The following is a 19,944-nucleotide window of genomic DNA, read 5'->3' as shown; positions in this document are numbered from 1 at the left end:
CCAAGGGACTCTCAAGAGTCTTCTCCAACACCACAGTTCAAAAGCATCAATTCTTCGGCGCTCAGCTTTCTTCACAGTCCAACTCTCGCATCCATACATGACCACTGGAAAAACCATAGTCTTGACTAGACGGACCTTTGTTGGCAAAGTAATGTCTCTGCTTTTTAATATGCTGTCTAGGTTGGTCATAACTTTTCTTCCAAGGAGTAAGCGTCTTTTAATTTCATGGCTGCAGTCACCATCTGCAGTGATTTTGGAGCTCCAAAAAAGAAAGTCTGGCACTGTTTCCACTGTTTCCCCATCTATTTCCCATGAAGTGATGAGACCAGATGCCATGATCTTAGTTTTCTGAATGTTGTGCTTTAAGCCAACTTTTTCACTCTCCTCTTTCACTTTCATCAAGAGGCTTTTGAGTTCCTCTTCACTTGCTTAGGGAGGCATATTCAAGAAAATATTCTGAATAGCTTTCAGTGGCTCCTACACAGTTATATGTTTTTGTTGTTCAGTTGTTCAGTCATGTCCAACTCTGCGACCCCATGGACTGCAGCATGCCAGCCTTTCCTGCCCTTTACCATCTCCCAGAGCTTGCTCAAACTCATGTCCATTGAGTCAGTGATGCCACCCAACCATCTTGACCTTTGTTGTCCTCTGCTCCTCCTGCCTTCAATCTTTTATTTTTTATCCTGCTTTCAGTCTTTTATAATGACACAATTATCTGAGTCATTATTTATTAGTATTAACTAGAAATAATCAGGATCAGTTTACTTTTTATTATTTTTGTTGAAGAGAGATGATTATATTAATTTTGTATAAAATTCTGCATATTTAAGTGTGATAATAATCTCACCCTTTCCCCATCTTTTATATCTGCTGTCCTCACTTCTCTAACATTAAAAATTATAGATATGAATGAATAACTTTTAACTTTTAAAATTTATTTTCCCAGATAACATTTTTCATTTCTACTCAAACCTTAAACTTTTTTCTATTTGTAGTATATCCTTTTCTCTTCTTTACTTCCTGTATCTCAGTTATAATTCTGAACATATGTGCCTCTCTACTGGGAAGTCTTAGTTTTATTCTCTACCATTATTATTGTGGTAATGATTCAGTTCAGTTCAGTTCGGTCACTCAGTCGTGTCCAGCTCTTTGCAACCCCATGGATTGCAGTATGTCAGGCTTCCCTGTATCATGAACTCCCGGACCTTACTCAGACTCAGGTCTATCGAGTTGGTGATGGCATCCAACCATCTCATCCTGTGTCATCCCCTTCTCCTCCCACCTTCAGTCATTCCCAGCATCAAGGTATTTTCCAATGAGTCAGTTCTTCGCATCAGGTGGCCAAAGTATTGGACTATCAGCTTCAGCATCAGTCCTTCCAGTGAATATTCAGGACTAATTTCCCTTAGGATGGACTAGTTGGATCTCCTTGCAGTCCAGGGGACTTTCAAGAATATCGTCCAACCCCACAGTTCAAAAGCATCAATTCTTCAGTGCTTAGCTTTCTTTATAGTCCAACTCTCACATCCATACATGACTACTGGAAAAACCAAAGCTTTGACTAGACAGACTTTTGTTGACAAAATAATGTCTCTGCTTTTTAATATGTTGTATAGGTTGATCATAGCTTTTCTTCCAAGGAGCAAGTGTCTTAATTTCTTGGCTTCAGTGACCATCTGCAGTGATTTTGGAGCCCCCCCAAAATAAAGTTAGCCACTGTTTCCACTGTTTCCCCGTCTATTTGCCATGAAGCAATGGGACCAGATGCCATGATCTTCGTTTTCTGAATGTTGAGCTTTAAGCCAACTTTTTCACTCTCTTCTTTCACTTTCATCAAGAGGCTCTTTAGTTCCTCTTTGCTTTCTGCCATAAGTGTGGCGTCATCTGCATTTCTGAGGTTATTGATATTTCTCCCGGCAATCTTGATTCCAGCTTGTGCTTCATCCAGTCCAGCATTTTTCATGATGTACTATGCATATAAGTTAAATAAGCAGGGTGACAATATACAGCCTTGACGTACTCCTTTCCAGATATGGAACCTGTCTGCTGTTCCATGTCCATACTTCCATGTTACATTCTACTTGCTGCCACCAGAATGGTCATTCTAAACAGGAATCTGACGATGCCCTTCCCTTCCTTAAGGGAAGGTTATGAAACTGTTGAGTATCCATGTTGGCCAAAAGTGAACATGGCATAAGCTAGTGCACAGAAGGTTAGGATATACAAGATGTACAAGTATACAATTTTATATACTGGATATACAAGATTTTAATGATTATTTTAAAATAATATTTTATATGTATGTTCATACAACATATATACATGTGTATGTCTATATTTGTATTACATATAGGGAAACTTCTACTTTTGTTAAAAAAAAAAGTTGGTGAGCTTTAGGAGATTATTGTGTGAAGTTAAGACAATGTCACTTCTGTGGTATTAGTCAAAATTACAGGGTCCTTTCTCAGTGATGTTGCTATTTTATTTAGTGTGAAAATGTATCCCTAAAAGAACAAATGGAGTCTATCAGTAAAGAACTGGAGATTACCAAAGAAAAGCTTCACACTATTGAACAAGCCTGGGAACAAGAAACTAAATTAGGTAAGTATTATGACTCTGATAATATAAAATAATTAAGATCTAATAGTGAGTATTTTTTCATTTAAAGTTCTCTTTCTATACCAGATAGATAAAAAGGAAGTTGTTTGATAAAAAATGAACTCTCTGCCTAACTGTTTAATTTAGCAGGCAGTTGATGAATACTGTGTTGCACTAATCTCTACCAAAATTTGATTTTTAGTTATTAAATTGGATTTGTTTCTAAGGAAATCATATGTGCTAAAATTTATGAGTTAGCATTAGGTATTATATTGAACCATTTAAGAATTAATGCAGATGATAATTTTGAAATATCTGTATTTTAATGACAGTATAATGAACTCTTTCACTGTGTGTAAAGTTATATTAGCAATATATCATTTGATATTTTTAAATTAAAAGATGACCTTAAGCATATTGCTACAGTTTCACTACTATATCAATTTTGTATTACCTTATACATGTTTATATATTTTATATACTTAAAACTATAATAAACATTGTATGCTATATTTATTTAGTAGATACAAAATATTTCATTTTTTATTCATTATACTTATAAATATTCATACCATAAAGTACTGTGTTTGAGGGATTAAATCACCTGCTTTTCTAAGTTTTGGTATTGCTTATTTATTGCTGCTGTCAACATTTTCATGTGTATCTAACAGAGATACTATTGTCTCAAAGGGTATTAAATTCTATGTGGCTTCTGCTAAGATTTTCCATATTCATTTTTCAAATGGTTTTCCTAGTTCGTGAGATTTAAGTTATTTTATCTTACTAGCATTATGCTTTCCAGATAAATTTGCTCCTTTGGGTAAGGTGTTTCTTTTGTTTTCTATACCTTGGAGCTCTAATGTTTTTCAAGGTTTCTGTTACTGTTAAATTGTTAACAGATGTAGTTTAGAGAGGCTTGACATTGGGAAGTCTAAAATAAGCTACTTTTAGAAATGTGATTTTTAATTCATTAAGAGATTAAAAGTGAATTGACTTTCGTCTAACTCTTAAATGAAAGAAGATGAAATTTTAACTAAGATAGAGAAAAGAATATTATATACAGTTTCAGTAAGCTCTTTGTTCATCCTATCCTGTGTCTCTTTAATAAGTGCTGAGTTCCTTATAGAAATTCCTTAATTTCAAATACTTTAATCTCTCTGATACATGGCTTTATATCACTGAATTTTTAAAAGCTTTTATTTTCTGTTGCCCTTCCTTATCTCTTTGTTTATTAGTGTCACTTTATTACTTTTTTTCATGCAGGAATTGATTGGTGTTGGCTGTTACTCTCCCTAGGACACTCCAAATACAGAGTGTCTCTTTTCACTATCAGAGTTTAGCACAAAAGAAAATGGAAAGGGGTTTTATGTTCTTTGTATATTTATATTTACTGCAACTTTTTTTCTGTCCTTCATGGTGGTTAGTTGCCTAAATGGTTCCATAATGTTTTCCTAACACATTTAGCTTTCCGGTAATGTTACTATTAGTTATTTGATCACTGCCTGCAGCAACTATTTTAGATATATACAGGACAAAAGGAAGTACTTCTTAAAACTGATGTAGACACCAAAACAATTTGCCTGGTTTCCAAAAAATTTATGTACTTTTGAGCAAACTCAGTTATAGAACTCAAGCTTGTAAAGCTAGAAAGATAGAAGGGCATTATTGTAAAAGACAAAATGAATCACTGCACAGTTCCTTAAAATAATTGACTTGCCTGAACATAATGATTAATTGACATTCTAAAAAATAAAACTCTCTACCAAATGTCTTTTTCCTGGAGCACGTCTGTTATGCATAACAGAAATACTCATTTTCTCTTCTTAAAAAATGACTAACATTCCTACATGATACCTTTTCATTGTAAATTGGGGTGTTTTTTTGGTTTTCTTTTCATTTAACCACAAACTTTTGTGTACAAAGATAAGCTATACAACTGCATATATAAGATGAGGGTGTAATAACTAATAAAATTAAATAAAATAACTTATTTGAGGATGGCCCAGTGATCAAGATTCTGCACTTCTACCACAGGGAGTCCAGGTTCGATCCCTGGTCAGGGAACTAGATCCCATATTCTACAACTAAGAGTTCTTATGCCACAACTAAAAGACCACACATTCTGCAACACAGATTGGAAGACCTGTGTGTGGCAACTGAGACCTGCTACAGCCAAACAAATAAATAAATATTTAAAGATAAATAAATAATGGGATTCTCCAGGCAAGAATGCTGGAATGGGTTGTCATTACCTCCACCCAGGGATCTTCCCAACCCAGGGATCAAAGCTGCATCTCTTTCATCTTCTGCATTGGCAGACAGTGTCTTTGCCACTAGCACCACCTGGGAAACCCATTCAGTTCAGTTCAGTTGCTCAGTCGTGTCCGACTCTTTGTGACCCTATGAATTGCAGCATGCCAGGCCTCCCTGTCCATCACCAACTCCTGGAGTTTAGTCAAACTCATGTCCATTGAGTCAGTGATGCCATCCAGCCATCTCATTCTCTGTCATCCCCTTCTCCTCCTGCCCCCAATCCCTCCCAGCATCAGGGTCTTTTCCAATGAGTCAGCTCTTTGGATAAGGTGGCCAAAGTATTGGAGTTTCAGCTTTAGCATCAGTCCTTCCAATGAACACCCAGGACTGATCTCCTTTAGGATGGACTGGTTGGACCTCCTTGTAGTCCAAGGGACTCTCAAGAGTCTTCTATAACACCACAGTTCAAAAGCATTAGATATATACAAAAGCCAAATAATATTCAGGGTTAAAGAAGATATTTGGTAAAATCACTAAATCACATTGCTTCAGGTTTTACTTTTTTACTCTTTAAGACTTTAAAAGTAAAGTCATTGAACTTGCATTCACAGAGTAGTGTTACTTCACTGTATTTATTCTTATACAATGTATTTCTCAGTTAACAAAATGTGTTTATTTGCCCTTTTTTGGCTTCCTATTTGTGACACCTCCCACACTACATCTTTTACATGGTTACTTCTGTACAGGCATACTTTGGACATACTGCAAGTTCAGGTCTAGACCAGCACAACAAAACAAATATTGCAATAAATGAGTCACAGAAATGTTTTAGTTTCCCAGTGCCTATAAAAGTTATGTTTACATTATACTATAGTGTATTAGGTGTGCAATCGTATTATATATAAACAAATAATGTGCATACCTTAATGCTAAAATACTTCAGTGCTAAAAAATGCTATCCATCATCTGAACCTTCAGTTTGTCATAGTAGTAGCATCAAAGATCACTGATCATGGATCACATAACCAATATACTAGTAGTGGAAAAGGGTGAGATATTGTGAGAATTACCATTGTGACACAGAAACACAAAAAGAGCAAACGGTATTGGAGAAATGGCACCAGTAGACTTACTCGGCTCAGGCCTGTCGCCACATACCTTCACTTTAAAAACAAAAAGTAAAAAAAATGCAGTTATCTGCCAAGCTCAATAAAGTAAAGCACAAAATGCCTTTCATCCTATGAAGAATAATTTTTATGATCATTTGAATGATGAAACGTGGAAGTTCCCGAGAGATTAAATGGGGTAGGCAGCATACAGACAAGATGTAACAGAGCTACGACTAGTGCCCAGGTCTGTCATAATTCAAAAGGCTCATGTGTTTTCCACAGAACCATATTACCTCCTTATATGATGTCTAAAATATTGGGGATAACATTTTGATAAGAGGAGCATAAGATTTACCAACATATTGTTGCATTTAGGAAATGAATCTAACATGGATAAGGCAAAGAAATCTGTAACCAACAGTGAGATTGTTTCTATTTCAAAAAAAATCACTATGCTGGAGATGAAGGAATTAAATGAAAGGCAGAGAGCTGAACATTCTCAAAAAATGTACGAACATGTGAAGACTTCACTACAGCAAATGGAGGAACGCAATTTTGAATTGGAAACCAAATTTGCTGAGGTTTGATATTATAATTTTTATCATGCAGTTAGAAAGTAAATAATTATTCACGGTAGCCATTGTATTATTGGAAGAGGTTTGTTTGTAACTCTGAAGCAGCATATTAATACAGTGCTTGTGTTTCATGTAATAGATAAATAATGTAGCTTTATATCTGAAATGTTTAAAAAGAAACCATGTATTTCTGTGATTGAGTTCTTATTTCTTACCAGCATTACAAAATTTAGGTGTAATGTGCAAAACAATGTTATTTGCTTAATGGAATTTCCTTCCATTGTCATCCATTCATTTAACAGTTATTATTTCTGAGTGCCTATAACATGCCAGATGCTGTGTGGGAACTGGAGTTATAGCACAAAATAAGAAAGACAGTAATCTCTCCTCTCAGGGACTTCATTCTAATAGAAAGTTTTAGACTTTTTTGATATGGTTAAAATGATTAAATTGGCTGGCAATAATATCGTTTGCAAATATTCAACAATTTATGATGAATATATAATCATATATATTCTCAAGCACTCTTCCTTGACAATTAGTAAATTTCTCAGGTCATTCATGTTATTTTGTTTGTTTTAACCAAGTCATTAAATAATATATTAAGATTTCATTAATATTAACTTTATTTATAGATGATATAATTGAAGTAAAATGTAACAAGCATTTTAAGTAAATTAAGAGTATCATAGATTCATATCTTACTAGATTGTGAGTTGACCAATATAAATGACTTGGTGGGTTGACATATAACTAGAGTTTTCCTAATTTGTTCCTGGCTTTTTCTCTCCTTATCATCTTCAATCTATTCTTAATACTTGACACCCAAGTTAGTATCTGGACTAAAATAAAGAGGACTGCAGGATGCTTAAAGGTATATTAGGAAAACTTCACCAAAGCTAATGTTTCTAAACATCTTTTGTTATTTTCCCAGCTTACCAGAATCAATTTGGAGGCACAGAAAGTGGAACAGATGTTAAGAGATGAATTAGCTGATAGTGTGAGCAAGACAGTAAGCGATGCTGACAGGCAACACATTCTAGAATTAGAGAAGAGTGAAATGGAACTAAAAGTTGAAGTATCAAAGTAAGTGCGTGTGCAAGTTTTAGGCACTTGGTTAGCTGTGTCCGTGTGCGTCACTTGGTTAGCTGTGTCCGTGTGCGTCATTTGGTTAGCTGTGCCCGTGTGCGTCATTTGGTTAGCTGTGTCCGTGTGCGTCATTTGGTTAGCTGTGTCCGTGTGTGTCATTTGGTTAGCTGTGTCTGTGCGCGTCATTTGGTTAGCTGTGTCCGTGTGTGTCATTTGGTTAGCTGTGTCCATGTTTGTCATTTGGTTAGCTGTGTCCACTGTGCTTTGTATTATGAAACCTCATTACAGTGATCAAGGGTAATATCCTTAGTAGCAGTTGATGCTGGTTTCTTTTTATATAGAACTCTGTTAAGTAATAATTGACTTCCCTGGTGGCTCAGATGGTAAAGCGTCTGCCTACTATACGGGAGACCCAGGTTCAATCCTTGGGTCAGGAAGATCTCCTGGAGAAGGAAATGGCAACCCACTCCAGTATTCTTGCCTGGAAAATCCCATAGATGGTGGAACCTGGTAGGCTACAGTCCATGGTGTCGCAGAGAATCAGACACGACTGAACAACTTCACTTTCACTAAGTAATATTAACAAGATTGATATTTAACTGGCATAAATAACAATATTGGAGAGGAAATAACTTCTCAAGATTTATATTTATCAGAACCCAGTATTACAGAAAACACAGAACTTGGCATCAGGACCCTATGAAATCTGTTTTTTTACCACATACTAGTATTTTTTTGGAAGGAAGGGTTGTGGCATTTACTTAAACTTAACTTACTAAGAGAGTTATAGTATATCTAGTTATAATAGGGTTGCTGTAAAAATATAAAGAACAATTCAGATTTGATTCAGTTTGCATATCTTGGGTATCTACTGTGTACTGTTTGTGGGCTCATTCGCTAAGTCATGTCCAACTCTTGTGACCCCATGAGCTGTAGCCCATGGGGCTCCTCTGTCCATGGAATTCTCCAGTCAAGAATACTGGAGTGGGTTGCCATTTCCTTCTCCAGGGAATCTTCCCAACCCAGGGCTCTAACCTGCTTCTCCTACACTGGCAGGTGGACGAGCACCTGGGAAGCTACACTCTGTGTACTGTGCTTTGTATTAAATACTTATTGAATCATCCCAATCCACTTAATAATCCAGATAACATTTGTTGTTTTCATTTTATATAAAGAAACAGTGTATTCTCTTAGAATTCAAAATATATGTAGGAGGAAGTACTATACACCAGGTATATGCTTGTATCCATTTGTAATCATGTGTTAGCTGCTTTAGAGTAGTATGAGGATCCTTGAGTTGATTCATCAAGCTCAAATAATTAGTAAAAAGGGTTATGGCTAACCCATGAAAGTATAGCCATTGTTTTGGAACCTCGTTTTGGTAATATCACTAATTTCCAGCCCTTTCACTATGAAGGACTCCTTTATTCTTCTTATGTCATGGACCTCACCTTTTTTAGTAAACTAAGTTATAATTAATCATTTTGTCATATTTTAATTGATTAAGACTCATATAACTGGCAATGAGAATTTCTAATCAACATGAGGAAACCAGACTTATCAGTTACACTGAACTAAAATTATTCCAGTCCAAAGTAAAATGCATTTTAGTTTACCTATTTAATCTTATCACAATAGTCATATAGGACATTTAATAATTATCATCAAGCTCCCCTCCTTTTTTGGTAATAGTAATAAATGTATAATCTTTTTCACATTTCTGCTACCTTATAAATTAAAATAAAGCCAATCAAAGCATCATTGATTGACCTTGAAAATTTAAATTTCTATAATCTTAACTGTACAATTTGTCAAGTAAGCCTACCTAATACCTTATTCCAGCTATACCAAACCACGGTAACAAGTGTCTCATGAAAAAATTTGTGAGAGGAGTTTGTTGGCCATTTATGTTTGGGAAATGTACATGTACAGATTGAGATCCTTTTTTACTTTAGAACTTCTCAGAGCATTTGATATGATACTGTGTATATGAATTTTCAAGGGAGAGCAATGTTGGGAATGGAGCGGTTAAAACCTGTTAACCTCTCATGGAATTATGTTCCATGAAATACTTCAGGAAACTTTAGTATTTCGTAAAAAGAAGAGATGCTGCAAGCTAACAGCTTTTCCACAAGGGTCTAGAAATTGGAAAATCTAGTATTTATTTACTTAGAGTATGTACCTAATCATATCTGAAGTATCTTATTACTTCCTAGACTAAAAGAGATTTCTGATATTGCCAAAAGGCAAGTTGAAATTTTGAATGCACAACAACAGTCCAGGGAGAAGGAAGTAGAGTCCCTCAGAACACAGCTGTTAGACTATCAGGTATGTGCAGCGTTAACTCTTCTACATAGAGGCTTTTCTTTTCCAAAATTTATGTTAGATATTGGGATCATTTTGTAGTTTTAATCAGGATATATCAAATAGAGGCTCCTGTTTTCGTTAATTGTAACTTGATTAGAAAAATTTTAATTTGAAATGCCATTGGTAACACAGGAAAACATTTAAATGCTTACAGATGCATTGTACCAACTGCTGATCACAGTTCAGACAATGGGGAGAAACATGTCTTTCATAACAGCATTGTTCCTTGTATTTATGTATAGGTTTCCACATATTCTCACATTATAGTTTTTTTAGGATTAAAAAACTACCCGTTGTCTACATTAGTATTATTATCAGTATTGTTATTTACATATGGACGTTTAAAGTAAACTTAGTAATATTCCAACTGGTATGTAGTTAGGTGCCAGATTTAGATTTTAAATAAGTTTCATTCTAGTTCTTTTTATTCTGCAGTCTTTTGCAATTTATGTTAAAGCAAGGTTAGATTTTTGTAATTGTTTTAAATTAGTAAATTCTGATTTTTAAGTCCACGATAAGTTTCACTGGGAAAACTTGAAACTTACTACAAATATTTATTTTTCATGTCAGGCACAGTCTGATGAAAAGGCACTGATTGCCAAGCTGCACCAACACGTAGTCTCCCTTCAGGCTAGTGAGGCTGCTGCTCTTGGCAAGGTGGAGTCAGTTGCATCTAAACTGCAGAAGGTGGAGGCCCATACTCTGCGCTTAGAGCAGAAACTCGATGAAAAAGAACAAGCTCTCTTTTATGCCCGTTTGGAGGGTAGAAACAGAGCAAAACATCTGCGCCAAACAATTCAGTCTCTACGACGACAGTTTAGTGGAGCTTTACCTTTGGCACAACAGGAAAAGTTCTCTAAAACAATGATTCAGTTACAAAATGACAAACTTAAGATAATGGAAGAAATGAAAAATTCTCAACAAGAACATAGAAGTCTGAAGAACAAAACACTGGAGATGGAATTAAAGTTAAAGGGACTGGAAGATTTAATAAGCACTTTAAAGGATGCCAGGGGAGCCCAAAAGGTAAAACACCGATTTTAAGTTCAGTATTTTCAAAAGAGGTACATAATCATTTTGAGTTAATATGTGCCTATGTGGAAAATGCTTAATATATGAGCAAAATTCCAGATATAATTTATTAATTTAGATTATATAAATTAGGAGTTTGGGCTATTAGAATATCTGTTTATAAATAAAATGAGACTCCTCTAAGCCATAGTTTCAGTAGAAATGCTTAGAGTGTAATATCAAAGAATTTTAAACACTCTAGGAAAGTATGTATTAATTAAATACTAGTTGTAATTGTTCTTAAACATTATAGTGATTAAACAAGTAGTAGGCCTACATTTATTTTTTAATGTAATTTTGTTTTTACTCTTATTTGGAAGGAATTAATGAAAAATAATTATTTTGAAATTAAATTTTATTCTCTAGGCTGGAAACATTTGGGATTTTTATTTACGAAAGTAAAACCAATGTTGCAATTACACACAAACACTAAGGACCCAACAAATACATGAAAGTAAATGAATAAATAAATGTGATTATTAGTGATATCCGTTTCAGCATATTTTGAAAAATGTTTTATGTTAAGATTCTACATATTAAAAAAGTCTATAGAAATTCTAAAAAAACTTTTCTTTTTGGCACAACCAAGGATAATTTTATATCTTATTTTATTTTAGAATGTCCATTAATTTGAATTAAAATCATTAAGATCAGTAGAGAAATACATTATTTATTAATATAATATTAACATTTGTATATGTAATTTATAAATATTTAGGTAATCAGTTGGCACACAAAAATAGAAGAACTCCGTCTTCAAGAGCTTAAACTCAATCGAGAATTAGTCAAGGATAAAGAAGAAATAAAATATTTGAATAATATAATTTCTGAATATGAGAACACAATCAGTAGTCTGGAGGAAGAAATTGTGCAGCAGAATAAGGTTTCATTTTATATTTATTTTGGTGTTTTGTTGCTAAGATTTTTAATATAACAACATTGCATTGATGACTACCTTATTTTCCTAATCAAGTATAGCTTCTATTATTATTCTTATAAAATATTGTTTGTCATTTTTTAAGCTATTCTAAAAATACATTATTCATTTATTTAGTTGTATTAGTAGTCTTGAAAGGAAGAATTCATAAGCAAGTTTATTTGGTAAGTTAATTTTTGTTTCACTGTTGGTTATTTAAATTCACCTTTACCAGTTTCTACTGGCCGTCACTGATGGAATAAGGCAGCTTGGTATAGAATAAAGCACAGAAGCTTTGGAGGCAGATGCAGTTCACTAAGCATTAGACATTTTGTTGTTCCTTCTGCTTAAATTGTTCTTACCTAAGATACCAATGCTTTCACTGCCTTCTGATCTTACCTCTAATGTCTTACCTTATCAGTGAGGCCTTCACTAGTTACCCAACATACAACAGTAAATTTTATCATCAAGATTCCTTAAATACGGATTACCTAGTTTCATTTAACTCCATAGCACTCATCACCCTCTGACATATGACATACTTTTTTGTTTACTATCTCCCCCTCAGTAGTATATAAATCCTGTGGTGAAGGGGACTTGGTTTTGTTTATTGCTGTGTTCTCATTGTCTCGAATAGTATTTGCCACATAGAATGTGTCATTAAACGTGTTTTGGATGAATGGATGGATGGATAAATGGATGGGTACATGGATGGGTTGAAATCCTGACTCCACACCTGCCTGTCCTTGTCATCTTAGGCAAAAATTACTTACTCTCTGAATTTTCTTCCTTTTTCCTTAAAATGAAAATAATAACAGTGACCTCAAATGGTTGTTGTGAGGATTAAAGAAGAAAAACATATGTAAAAATTCTTCTCATAGGCCTGGTGAGTGTCTTTGTGTGTGTATGACCCAACTATCTTTCTTTAGTTTCATGAAGAAAGACAAATGGCCTGGGATCAGAGAGAAGTTGAGCTGGAACGTCAACTAGATGTTTTTGACCGTCAGCAAAGTGAAATACTACGTGAAGCACAAAAGGTATAAATGATTAATCCTGTTTGCTACTCTATAGCAGGACCTATAATGTTAACCAATAGAAATATTTTCTAAGGTTGGATGGAATTTTATTTTTATTTTTCTGTTTTTTTTTTTGTTTGTTTTTAATTGGAGGATAATTGCTTTACAGTGTTGCATTAGTTTCTGGTATACAACAGTGTGAATCAGCTATATGTATGCGTACATCCCCTCCCTTCTAAGCCTCCCTCCCAGTCACCACATCCTGCCCCTCTAGGCTGTCACAGAGTACTGCGGTCAGCCCCCTGTGTCATAGAGTAGTTTACCAGTATCTATCTATTTTACATGCGGCAGTGTATATACTCTTTCAATTCGTCCCACCCTCTCCTTCCCCTGCTGTGTCCACAGGTTCATTCTCTACATCTGTGTCTCTATTCCTGACCTGCAAATAGGTTCATCAGTACCATTTTTCTAGCTTCCTTGTATATGTGTTAATATACGGTATTTGTTTTTCTCTTTCTGGCTTACTTCACTGTATGACAGACTGTAGGGGTCATCCACATCACTACAAATGACCCAGTTTTCTTCCTTTTTATGGCTGAGTTGCAATTTTAATTGATGATATCTTTTTATGTGTCAACTATAAGTGTATTTAACCATGTCTTGTCATATAGTTGTAAACATTAATATTGTTATTTCCAAAGTTGCAACTGCTTTTTTTTAAAAAAATTCTATTTCTCAATAGTTTGAAGAAGCTACAGGATCAATGCCAGACCCTAGTTTGCCCATTCCGAATCAACTTGAGATTGCTCTAAGAAAAATTAAGGAAAATATCAGAATAATTCTAGAAACCCAAGCAACTTGCAGATCACTGGAAGAGGTAATTAGAAGAATTTGCGTATTGTTGTTGTTCAGTTGGCAAGTCTGACCCCAAGTCTGACTCTTTGTGACCCCATGGACTGTAGCATGCCAGGCTTCCTGGCCCCTCACCATCTCCTAGAGTTTGCTCAAGTTCATGTCCATTTCATTGGTGATGTCATCCAACCATCTCATCCTCTGTTGCCCTCTTCTTGCATTTTGATAAGTGTATTATTGGATATACTTCTGGAATTTTATAAGTAATATTTTTAAATGAGGATGAAGCATAAAATGATGAATCTGTTGCTTATTCTACTCTACTTTTCTTTAGTCTTTCTTTTGCCAACAAAGAACAGTAGACATGGCTAATTTGAAATCACTCTTCTTTTAGTCATTACTTATCACTTTTGGGTACACTCGTCAGTTGCTAGCATGAGAGGAAACCAAAAGAGCATTTGACTATAGCTTTATGAACAATGTGTTTCCTTCCCCTCAATGATCAAGAATTGTTTTCATCCTTGTTTATTTTTATATTTTATTTTGAAGCATATGTTCTAAACTCTGGATCAATTTTCAGTTTATTTCTTTTTGTGGGTGGTTAAAGGGCTTGAACGTAAACTAGAAATTGTTTCTTAGTTTAATATAGGTCTTAAATTTGGTTAATAGATGGTCACATCTCTCTTTGTTAAATTATACAGAAAATAGTAAAAACTGAATATATTTAGATGCCAACTAAAATGAAAATCATATTACTATAAATACATTTAAAATGATTTTTTAAATTGTGCATTTTTAAATCAACCAAAGAAACTTAAATTGTCTTCTGTATTGTAAATTTGTCATTTATGTGAATTGCCACTGAATTATTTGATTTTTGAGTATTTGCTTAATTCTGTTGAGGAATAAATACTATTTTCAGTTTTGTTTTGAGAAGCTGCACATTTTATAATGGAGAGCCATTGACCCAGACCACTAAAATTCCAACTTTTATACTTTGTTGACTTCTATGGGTTACTCTTCTGGTGCTCTAATGAGTCAATGAATCAAAATAAAAGAAATGATTTATTACATTTTCTTTATAGATCTATCACCATCCACATTTCTATTTCTAAAACTATAAGATCTAAATAAAGTATTGTAACTAAATTTCATTTTCATCATAACAATGAAGTTTCTAATATATATAAAATCTTATAAATAAAATATGCATGTAGATAACTGCTGTCACATAGAAATACAGTTTAACCTTATTAAGACTCTTGAGAGTCCCTTGGACTGCAAGGAGATCCAACCAGTCCATCCTAAAGGAGATCAGTCCTGGGTGTTCTTTGGAAGGACTGATGTTGAAGCTGAAACTCCCAACACTTTGGCCACTTGATGTGAAGAGCTGACTCATTTGATGCTGGGAAAGATTGAAGGCAGGAGGAGAAGGGGATGACAGAGGATAAGATGGTTGGATGGCATCACCAACTCAATGGACATGAGTTTGAGTAAATTCTGAGAGTTGGACAGGGAGGCCTGGTGCTGCAGTCCACTGGGTCGCAGAGTCGGACATGACTGAGAGACTGAACCGAACTGAAAGTAGCATTTGGCTATCAGTGCACTTCCCTTGTAGCTCAGTTGGTTGAGAATCTGCCTGCAATGCAGGAAACCCAGGTTCGATTCCTGCATTGGGAAGATCCCCTGGAGAAGGAGATGGCAACCCACTCCAGTATTCTTGCTCGGAGAATCTCATGGACAGAGGAGCCCAGCAGGCTACAGTCCATGGGGTAGTAAGAATTGGACGCGACTTAGTGACTAAACCACCACCACTAGTCTGACTAAAATTCAGATGAAGCATTTAAAAGAAAAAAAAGTATTTTTTTTTTAATGATTTATCATTACAGAAACTAAGAGAAAAAGAATCTGCTTTACGGTTAGCAGAGGAGAATATTCTGTCAAGAGACAAAGTAATCAATGAACTGAGGCTTCGATTGCCTGCCACTGCAGAACAAGAAAAGCTTCTAGCTGAGTTCAGCAGAAAAGAGGTGGAACCAAAATCTCATCACACGTTGAAACTTGCTCATCAGACCATTGCAAATATGCAAGCAAGGTTAAATCAAAAGGAAGAAGTGTTGAAGAAGTATCAACATCTGCTAGAAAAAGCCAGAGAGGTATTTGATTATGTTATGCTATCTTATTTATTATGGTGTTTTTAGACAAGTGCCAAATACTATTCTGCCCTTAAATGGTGTTTCATTTTTTGTTTTCAAATGATTCTATTCAGGTATTGTTACTTTCACGTGATTGGATTACAGATCTGTCAGTAAAACTGGCAGTTTGTGTTATTGACTGAGTAAACCAGTAATGGTGTTCATGGTGAAACTGTGATTTCGAGTTAATAGGTGAAGATTGAGGCAGTAAGTTAGAATGAAATCCATCACACTGGTATCAGTGAAAATCAAATTTGCTAGAATTTTAAGGGGTAAAAAAAATCTAAAATTTAAAAATTGCTAGAAACAAGTTAAAAGATAATGAATCCATATTATTCTAATATTAAGAATAAATTATACTCTAAGGCTAGGCTTGTCAATTTGAACATGTGCTAGAGAAATGTATGCACATGTTGTTCCTTCCTTCTCATAAGGATTTTAGTATATTAAAGGTAAAATATTTAAGACTTTTAGAATGTAAATTTATATGAATCACAATGTAAGCTATAGTTTTAATTTGTTATAAAACAGGAACAAAGAGAAATTGTTAAGAAACATGAAGAAGAACTTCATACTCTTCATCGTAAATTAGAACTGCAGGCTGATAATTCACTCAGTAAATTCAAAGAAACAGCTTGGGTAAGATTACAGTTTGGGTAAGAGTCTAGGAACTTTGTTCTATTCTTTATTGATTTTTCAGACCATACAGTTGAAAATTTAGCTCTGTTTTTGGGGAAAGGGGGTTGGAAGCCATCCTACATTTTTTTTTTTTTTTTTTTTTGCCAGAATAATCTGAATACACAGCTCTGATCATTTTTTTCCCTAGACGTACATTTGTTATAGCTTACTGCTGCCTAGAAAATCATGTTTATATTTCTTCCTCTGACTTGTCTGTCTTTTCAAATCTGTACATTATTAGTTTACCTGTATCTAACTGCTTTCTATGTTCTGAATTCAGTTTATTCTTGCCTCTTGATCATTGCATTCTGTATGTGCAAAAGACCTGTCTTTCTTCTCCTAACATGCAAACCTTAGCTTTCTCAAACTTTAACTCATTAATTCAATCAACATTTATTTATTGATCCTTCCCTACATGTAGGTACTTTGCCAGATGCTGGGAATACAAAGAATAAGATCTCTATTTCCTGTCTTCTCTAAGCCTTCATTGCCTTCATTACATTTTAGATTTGATATTGTTTTGATTATTTAAGGAACCAAGTTAAAATTATGAGATAAGTATGGCATTGCATTGTACCTGCTCATGGCTAATATAATGATATTTCATAGGATTTAATAAAACAGTCTCCCACTCCAGTTCCTACCAATAAGCATTTTATTCGTTTGGCTGAGATGGAACAGACAGTAGCAGAACAAGATGACTCTCTCTCCTCACTTGTGATCAAACTAAAACAAGTATCTCAAGATTTAGAGAGACAGAAAGAAATCACTGAATTAAAAATCAAAGAATTTGAAAATATGAAATTACGGTAAGTCTTAGAAATAGATTGTAAATATAGGAAAATGGGAATAATGATATAATAAATATAAATGTAAGCATTTGTTATATCATGCACTGGTCTAAAAATATTGACTATATTATCTCATTTTATCCTCAGTACTACTAATGATATGGGATAGTCACTCCATTTTGCAGATAGGAAGCTAAGCTACAGAAGGCCTCAGTAACATGCCTAGGAGAAGATGGGAAAGCCATGATTTGAATCTAGTCAGTCTGACTCAAAAGATTCTTGCGTAGAATTTCATCTTTAACCTTTGAAAATTTCCTTTTTATTATCTGTAAAGGAAAATGACAATACTTACTCTGGCTCTTTCAAGGTGGTTATATGAAGGCCAGATGATGCTATATATGGAAGTAGTTTGAAAATTGTAAAGTAACATAAATACAAAACTTTTACTTATATACCTGTAACAGTTTGTGGCCCCACTCCAGTATTCTTGCCTAGAGAATCCCGTGGACAGAGGAGCCTGGTGGGCTGCTGTCCATAGTGTCGCACAGAGTCCGACACGACTGAAGTGACTTAGCAGCAGCAACAGTTTGTGGCATACATTTAAGGCTCAAATATTTGTTGAATGAAATATTAATCTTTTTTATTAACCACATCAACGGTGGAGGGCTCAAAGCATTCTCTATATTAGAAATTCTAAACATTGTTCATTCATTTATCAGAGTATACATTTTAAAACTAAGATAGGTATAGGAGTTCCCTGGTGATCCCGTGGTTAGGGACCAGGATTAAACCTGGTCCAGGAATATTGGACATGCAGCGAGGCAGTAACGCCCATGTACCACAACTGCTGAGCCTGTGCACTGGAGCCTGTAGCCTTGACTATTGAGCCCAAGTGCTGCAGCTGCTGAGCTCTGCATGCCCTTGAGCCTATGTTCCACCACAAGAGAAACCACCTCAGTGAGATGCCCACACACAGCAACTAGAGAGTAGCCCCCACCACTCACCGAAAGCCTGCATGCAGCAGCAAGGACCCAGAACAGCCAAAAATAAATAATAAAATAAGATAGGTTTATATTTAGGTATTTTGTAATCACTGGAGAACTATCTCTAGTGTTCAGTTTCTTGTCTGAAAAAAAAATGAGAAAGTAAACTACTTGGCTTATAATTCTATTCCATCTCTGACGTCCTTATTAGAACCTTTGATTTATTCATTTATCCAAGATACTTCTGACAAAGTTAACACTATTTTTGCTTTATTAAGAAGCTGCCACTTTAAATGAATTATTCTCTAAGAGAAAACAGAAAGTAGCATGTGATATATAAGTTTCTGTCATATTTTAGAGCATAACATTTCTCTCATTTCTGAATCTGATTCTTGGATGTTGAAAATAATCAACTTTTGATATCATCTTGTATATTTACTATTTCGCCACCTGAAACACTTGAAGTTACTGTTTTGTACCTCTGTCATTTTAGCCTAAAGTTAATACTTTTATTCTCTGTGTGTGCAATGGTATGCATATTTTAATGTGTCTTAGGAAATTATAGTTCTGTGTGATTTCTTTAGTGAAACCTTATATTTTTACAGTATGATGATTATTTAAAGTGACTTAAGTTTTTGCTGTAAGAAACAAGTCTCAGATTGTTTAACACTGTACCTGTTGATAGTTCAAAAAACCTTTCATTGAACAAAGTTTAATAATTTGAATATCAATATTGATGGCCTTATTAACGTAGTATCTATGTAAGTACAGTGAACTGGATGTAATGATGTAATTCCATGTATGAGACTAATATTGAATGAGCAGTAGGACTAATTGAATTTACTAAGTCTTTGTGCATGCATGCGTGCATAGTCACTTCAGCTGTAAAAAGTCTTTAGTTACTACTATAGTATCTACTTCCATATAGTATAGAGCTACAGAATTATAGATGCAATACTGGTGACTTTAAAACCATATACAAATTAAGAGTACACATGGATGGTTTCTGTGAAAGTTCATATTTTGTCTTTGTAAATGTCACTATAGGGCAGTGATTTTTCAAGCAGAAGTGATTTTTCTCTCCTCTCCCCTCAGGGACATTTGATGTAGACATTTTTGATGAATGATTAGGAGTAGTATTGGCATCTTGTGGGTAGAAGCAAGGAATACCGCTAAATGTTTTAAAATGCATAGACAGTAGCCCCCACCCCCAATGAAGAATTATCCAGCAAAAATGTTAATAGTGCTATGGTTGAGAAACCCGTATATAAAGCAAGCAGTTGCATCTTGCAGGAACCATAATATTTAAAGTGTTATTTTGTTCATTCTCTATATTATTTCATCTAGAGCCACAAATTACTGATGCAGTTGTTGCAAAAACATAGTAGGCAGAAACTGGAAGAAAGTCTATTTTATGTTAAGTTAAATAGTAGTTAAGTAAAGAATTGTTC

At 34.6% G+C, this 19,944-nt stretch overlaps 1 protein-coding gene across 6 annotated transcripts in view; it reads left to right on the top strand.

The window, feature by feature from the left end:
* CEP290 (centrosomal protein 290kDa) overlaps positions 1 to 19,944 on the top strand; it is a 96,551-nt gene that overhangs the window by 43,107 nt on the left and 33,500 nt on the right. For all 6 annotated transcript variants that reach the window (XM_010832050.1, XM_010832047.1, XM_010832048.1 and 3 more), the window contains 11 exons: positions 2,490 to 2,601; positions 6,336 to 6,541; positions 7,470 to 7,621; positions 9,841 to 9,952; positions 10,562 to 11,017; positions 11,781 to 11,945; positions 12,908 to 13,015; positions 13,737 to 13,871; positions 15,736 to 16,002; positions 16,573 to 16,680; positions 17,329 to 17,528. In XM_010832050.1, the coding sequence (XP_010830352.1) occupies positions 2,490 to 2,601; positions 6,336 to 6,541; positions 7,470 to 7,621; positions 9,841 to 9,952; positions 10,562 to 11,017; positions 11,781 to 11,945; positions 12,908 to 13,015; positions 13,737 to 13,871; positions 15,736 to 16,002; positions 16,573 to 16,680; positions 17,329 to 17,528 (2,021 nt within the window). The remainder of the gene's footprint in view (positions 1 to 2,489; positions 2,602 to 6,335; positions 6,542 to 7,469; positions 7,622 to 9,840; positions 9,953 to 10,561; positions 11,018 to 11,780; positions 11,946 to 12,907; positions 13,016 to 13,736; positions 13,872 to 15,735; positions 16,003 to 16,572; positions 16,681 to 17,328; positions 17,529 to 19,944) is intronic.

This window comes from Bison bison, unplaced genomic scaffold (genome assembly GCF_000754665.1).
Source record: "Bison bison bison isolate TAMUID 2011002044 unplaced genomic scaffold, Bison_UMD1.0 scf7180017864535, whole genome shotgun sequence".
NCBI lineage: Eukaryota > Metazoa > Chordata > Mammalia > Artiodactyla > Bovidae > Bison > Bison bison.
Note: the sequence above shows the minus strand (reverse complement) of the source record. Positions and strands in the feature narration are given on the sequence as shown.